Source organism: Centroberyx affinis, unplaced genomic scaffold, assembly GCF_046629955.1.
Source record: "Centroberyx affinis isolate AG114_WGS23_722 - 3 ecotype Tasmania unplaced genomic scaffold, CSIRO-AGI_Caff_v1 ptg001987l_1, whole genome shotgun sequence".
Classification (NCBI taxonomy): Eukaryota; Metazoa; Chordata; class Actinopteri; order Beryciformes; family Berycidae; genus Centroberyx; species Centroberyx affinis.
In genome coordinates, this window is record NW_027280332.1 from 50,084 (window position 1) to 56,641 (window position 6,558).

Consider the following 6,558-nt stretch of genomic DNA (forward strand, 5'->3'; position numbering starts at 1 on the left):
ACACACATATCAAAGCAATGCTGCCATCTATTGGTAAGTGTGGGTGCTGCTGCTAATCAAAAGTATTGCTCAACTCTTCATGCATTGGTTCACAATTTGCTGTCACTGGTGTAGTGGCCTTCCTCTGATACATTGTAATATTTGTATCATTTGACATAAAGCAATACCAAATAAAACAAAAAACATGCACACCATTATTTCATACAGAATAATTCAGAGACAGTTGTGTTCTCATTTATAATGTTTATATTTAAAGGGGAGCATGCTGAATAAAAAACAATATTCAGGAAGGAAAAGCCACAAACCACCGCGGCCAAAGCCACTCTTGTATAGTGCAGATGTTTCCCCCTAAAAAAACTGCTTACAAACTGACTTAAAAAGGGGTAGAAATATTTCACTCTAAACAAAATAAACCATCTTTTCCAGTTTCACTGACTGTAAATACTTTGGATATTTAAAAGTGCATTTTAAGAGAAAAACAGATTCACCACCTGGTCATGGTGGATTCAAATACCCTTCAGAAAAATGTAAGATGGTGTGTGCAATATTATATAAAACAACAATGTTGGGGGAAAAAAAGGTTTAAGGCACTAAGTCGTACTTCAGAGAATTCATAGTCTATTCATTGATGTCATTTTCAAAATGTAAAGATTCAAAAGATTGATTGCTCTGTCAAAAGGACATTGCAACCTGTAGTGCATGAAATACAGTATATTGCACCAAACTGTTAATACAAACAACAATTCATAGTCTTGGCACTGTATTCAGACCCAGAGAACAAAGCATGATGATGAGTTGCATGGCAATAACTGAAATGGAAAAACACTGAACACACAGACACAAAAAAAAAATAAGTTACACATCAAGAAAGGCACACAACTAATCCTCAAACACTCATTTAAACATGCTACTGCACGGTCTTGTCACAGCAACCATTTGCAATCCTGACCTGGCAGGACAGACTGAATACTTAAGGCAAAAATAGTCTTGACGAATTGTGTTAAACTGCTGATACAAGGGTTTATGGGTATGGGCCACACTATAAAGACGGATCTTTCATTTTTGTTCAGACTCAGGACCGCACTACCCCGGCTCCTGAAAATGCTCAGGCCTTGAACTGACGCCCGTCCCTGAGCTGTTTGAAGAGCTGACGGATGAGTCTATCCCACCGCTACCATGTACTGGAGGAACCGTTCCATTATCTTTTGTTTTGAAGTAAACCACATAAAATATTGGCAGGATGATGCCTATCAGGAGCATGGCGACGACAGCGTTCCACCACTGGATGCCCCAGTCCGCGCCGTGGCTGGTTAGGCGCTGCCCTCTGAAGCCAAACCTTGGCGGTTTCTCGGAGTTATCCAGGAAATCCTCATCGTGATCATCTGTGGTCTGAATGAGTTTCTCAATATCGTGGTCCACCTCCTTGAGAAAGTCTGTGACCTCCTGCAGATGTGGCTGGGCTCTGGCTCTGTCCTGAGGCTTCTGTGATGTGCTGCTAGATGAATTTGGCATTTCTTGTTGCGGGTCACTTAGGTCTGTGTAGGACTCCGTTAAAAAACTGTGCTTTTTCACAGGTATTTTGATCGATTTCAGTGCAAACAAATCCTGTTCCTGTATAAGGTTGTTCACTCGCTTTATATCTGCCACCTGTCGATAGAAATAACATGTGTTTCAACATAGTGCAATTTCATGTTAGGTAGGCTATTAAAGTGAAGTTGAACTTAGGACTTTGGGTTGTGTAGCTTCCTGGACATGATATAACCCCAAAATTGGTTTATTAAATCGATTACTAAATACAAAGTGTAACACTGAAATCCGGTCTGAAGAATTTTGGTGTTACACATGTTCAAACTGAAAGGTTTAATAATATAAACAAAGCAATTCAGTTAAAAAACATTTCAGCAGAATGACTACATTTATTAAATATTGTCAGAATCTGCTTTTTCACGTTCGTTTATGTGCTAGAAGTGTGATTTTCAGTGGCAGTGAATGGAGAGAGAAAAAAAACACAATTCTCCAATAGTCTCTACCGGAGCAACAGATAACAGAGAATCGCCGATTTTGGGGTTTTATCATGTCCAGGAAGCTACAGAACCCAAGGTACTACCAAAGTTCAACATCACTTTAAGTGGAGAAACTTAAAAAAAAAAAAAAAAAACTTACCTTGCAACCATACTGCAGTGCGAGCTTGTTGAGATTGTCTCCATCTAACACTTCCCGCTCCAGCAGCTGGACGCTCCCCGCTCTGTCCTGCTCCCGGTCCTGACAAAGCCGCGGCTGCAGCTCCATGACGTTGAACTCCTCGTCCTCCGAGGAGCCAGCGGACTCATTGGGTCTCCTCCTGAACATATACACCTGGCCGTCCGCACTGGCATGGACGTCCACTGGGGCCTGGAACGCCCGGGGAACCAGCTCCCCCCGCCGCATCATGAAACACTAGGCTACAAGGAAAGTCCCAGTCCCAACATTTAATATAGGATACTATTCAAAGTCACATATAGATATTTTTAACATTTTCTAACACTGTGTTTACATATAGCAAATGTGTCTGTTTATAGACACTTATATATTTACTTATATCTACTCATACAACAAATGTTTCATATTTAGTAATCCGTACTTAAGCAACTGTTAGTAACATCTCTAAGTAAAAACTCTTAAATAAATCCAGAAATGTTAGTAAGCCATTTTTCCCCTCATACTAATGTGCTGTCTACTTTATGTGCTGAAATTTTTTGGCAGCGTTCTTACATAACCCCACAATTGTTTATATTCTTCTCTGTTGCTTTTTTCCCCCATACTATTTCATATTGCTTATTTTTATATTCTAGTTGTGTACTTACTCTATTTTCTTTTCCCTGATGAACCCTTTTACTTTTGCTGCTGCAGCGACCCGGTTTCCCCACGGGGATCAATCAAGTTTCATCTCATCTGAGCGTTGTTCCATTTATTTTAAGATCTTGGTGGGCAAACAAGGGCACAACACAGAAAATATAAATATTCAAGATATCTTGCTATAATAGACATATAACTTATAGCAGTGGTTTTCAAGCCTGGTCCTTGGGACCCAGAGCCCTGTTGGTTTTCATTCTAGCCATCTAATGAGAGAATGTTTTGCACCTGGGATGCCAGGTGAATGCAATTAACTACCTGGTAGGATAGAAAACCAGTAGTAATCTGCTGGTATTGCAAAGTTTGTTGGCCGACTACTCTGTCACTTAATAGCTGACATCTCTTTTCACTTCAACCATGGCAGAGAGTTTATGCTGCCTTCAAGTGCTGTTGGAAATACTGACATTAAGAATGGAATGCACATGTGGATGTGAACGATGTGACTGGAAGGTGATGGTCTAGAAACCTGAGATGGAGCTGAATAATGTGCTCAAGTCGGAATGTGCTAAACCATTGATTGGTTGGTTGGTTGCCAGATATGTCACTCAAACGAACACCCATAATTTACCAGATGTACAACAACACAGTGAATAAATGTAAATAACGATGCCCATAGTTTGGACCAAGCACTGGATGCAGCTGCAAGCAAGCTAGCCTCGTTATGAAAGCCAAGCAGGTCGTCTGTTACTTTGGAAAAGAGTTTTTACATGTTGTGAAGTTCCATTCATTTTCAAGTTCTGCCTGCAAAGTGTACAGAAACTTTTATAAATTGAATCAACTGTGTTGCACCTGTTTCTCTCTTGGTAATGACAAGACGAATCCTAAAGAAAGTGCTCTAATCACAATGCCTGCCTCCTCAATAGTGACGTTGTCGCTGTAGGGAACGTCAGAGAAAAGCTCCTTGACCCAAAGAGGCTGGTTAGAACCAGGCAACATGAATGACCCAACAAAGTGGTAAATATGACTGGGAGAGTTCGGATTGTCTTTAAAGTCACAATTAAACAGCATTTTGCTTCCTTAATTTGATGTATTGTTGATGTCTTGTTGAAACCAGCAACACGCTATTGGGGAAGCTATTGGGGAAGAACAAAGGGAGAGATCACTCAAAAGTGTAAACAAATGGGATATCAGTTAGGGAGAGAAAGATAGTTTAATTTTTGATGGGTGGGGCAGAGGGGTGTTATTGTTCAAAGAAAAAATTATTGTGATTGTTTTTATGGGTTGGAATTTTTACACCTACAACATGAGATTACCATTCGAGACACTGTTTTCCAGGATATTTTGATATAAAAATACAAGAAAATGAAAAAAAAAAATGTTTTGGCATTTACTGTTAAATTGGTGTACATTATGACAAGGAAATTAGTGAACAAGGTGAAAAAGTTATTTGTCATTTCATTGTGACCTTAATACCGGAGTTGCCGAGTTTGACATTTAGGGAGGGGAGAAAGAGGAAGCCATGCTAACAACAGTTAGCAAAGCCATGTATTTCATTATCTGGTATTGTTTGGGCCCTTTGTAAATATACTTTATATATTTTTATATTTTCACTCTTTGTTTATCTTTTACTTGTCATGCATTTTATTTGGTATACTCGTAACTTACTCTGTGTGTGGACAACAGCTCCAAACACTATTCAGCCTAGATTTCTTTATATTGCTAGAAAAGCTGCAATCAAGACATGATCATCGGCACCCCAAAACAAGTGGAACAAATACACACAGCGAAATAATTAATCAAAACATCAATTAAAGGCCTGGTGCACTTAATTCTGCCACTGCAACATGAAGTATGTTTGCCACTCGACCTCTAAAATAAATAATTTCATTCCATCCAACAGTCCATTTTGCTTTTATTTCCGACTAAAGGCACTTGAATGCGTGACAAGTCGTATTTACGATTTACAGCCTCGGAAGCCGGAGCTTACGAGGAGCACTTGAAGGCAGCATTTGCTGGCTTAGCAAACAAGCTACAGCTAGCTAGCTAGCAGCCGTTTTAGCTTCAGCATGTGCCCAGATCCAGATCCCAGCCCTCCGACGACATAGCATGGCAGACAGCAAGCTAGCGAGACGTTTCACTTCATCTGACTGTTTAACATTACGGTTTAATTCATGTGTCTGATACCATACGGATACAAGCTACTCACGGGAAAGAGAGTTTCACAGACTTCACAAAGTTCAGTCTGCCCTGTTCCCATCTACCTTGGCCAAATGCTTAGCCGATAGCTACTGACCGTATTCCGAAGCTAGGATCGCTAGTACTCCAGGTTGCCAGGTTCGGCAAACATTTGTAACCCAAAAGTCACTGGCCGCCCACAAAGCTCCCAAAACAGCCCAAAATATACCTGCCAGTGCCAGCATTTATTTTTGTTTTATTTTCAGATTGAATGCCATTGTTAAAATGAGTTTGTGTTGTTTGAAATTATATTTATTACTTAGTTTATTACTTATTTCTATTCATAAACATTCATAAACATTGAGTCATAAACAAAGTAATATGATAGAGAGCTAAGGAGAGATAAGTCAGCATTCTCAGCAAAAGATGTGTGATGTTACCTAAGTGATCTAAACCTTCCCAAGTATTCAATATAATATAATCTCTCACATAGCAAATGCAGGGGATTTACCTGGGGGAAATTCAACTTATGTGATCCTCAGTGCATAGCCTCTCACTCACTCACTCACTCACTCACTTACTCATTCACTCACATACCAAACTCCCCTCTCAGTTTATAGACCACACAGAAATGTACTTTCACTCTCAGATCTCGGTCGGCACGTCCAAAAGTAGCTCAAAACCCCGCCGCCCGCGACTCAATTAAAAAAAAAAACGATTTCGAGGGAAAACCGCGGATCTGGCAACCATGAGTAGCAGTAAGTTCTTTGTTTTTTTAATGGCGGTTGCCAAGCAGCAGAGGTGCGCTACCGCCACCCACTGATCTGGAATGTGAACTACTCTACCCACTGTAAGGAAGAGGAAGAGGAAGAAGAAGAAGAAGAAGAAGAAGAAGAAGAAGAAGAAGAAGAAGAAGAATGTTTTTATTTACATAGCAATCTTCCAAACAAAAGTTAAATTATATGAGGAAAAGATCCTGCAGTCAAACAGTACCTCTTATCTGCAGTAATGCATAGTGCCATGTAGACACTACTCTGTGTGATGGTGTTACTCAGAAACTTGCAAAATATGACCCAATTTAGCAGAGATTTGCTGACAACACTGTCTGAAGGTTATCATCAGACACGAGAGTTTCACTGTGCAACATAGAAACCATCAGCTCCCAGAGACTGTGAAACACTTGAATATTATCAATCAGTTAACTATCGATTAATAAGGTTTCAACCTCTGTTAAACAGGTTGTTGTCTTGAATAATAAATGATCATTACAACAGTGTGACACAGAATTCTTGTCACGTGCTACAGTAGAAAGCAGTAGAAATTATACTAGCTAATATTGCTCATATCCTGGTAAATAATTGGACACAGACAGGTGCCTGCCTTGTATTATGTAGGCTAGTACCTGTTGATCAGGAGTCTGCTCCACTATACTAAATTTAAAATGGTTTTGTCAGCATTTCTTCCTAACATCAGTGTGCTAAAAATGCCAGGATTCTGTTTGGCTGTTTTGATTGATTGAAAATCAGCATAAAAAAAACAAAAAAAAACATA

At 39.7% G+C, this 6,558-nt stretch overlaps 1 protein-coding gene across 1 annotated transcript; it reads right to left on the minus strand.

The window, feature by feature from the left end:
* Positions 1-235: 235 nt before the first annotated feature.
* lysmd4 (LysM, putative peptidoglycan-binding, domain containing 4) lies at positions 236-5,133 on the minus strand. Its single transcript, XM_071530854.1, has 4 exons — positions 5,039-5,133; positions 2,844-2,959; positions 2,164-2,441; positions 236-1,647 (listed from the first exon to the last, which is right to left on the minus strand). The coding sequence occupies exons 3-4, from the start codon at positions 2,428-2,430 to the stop codon at positions 1,084-1,086; spliced, it is 831 nt and encodes a 276-aa protein (XP_071386955.1). The 5' UTR covers positions 2,431-2,441; positions 2,844-2,959; positions 5,039-5,133; the 3' UTR covers positions 236-1,083.
* Positions 5,134-6,558: the final 1,425 nt, after the last annotated feature.

Bases quoted from the DNA above. Each gene is read 5' to 3' on its own strand.
- lysmd4 (XM_071530854.1), bottom strand. From the start codon at position 2,430: ATGATGCGGCGGGGGGAGCTGGTTCCCCGGGCGTTCCAGGCCCCAGTG. The intron at 1,648-2,163 runs GTAAGTTTTTTT...TTCTATCGACAG, and splicing joins CACTGCAGTATGGTTGCAAG to GTGGCAGATATAAAGCGAGT.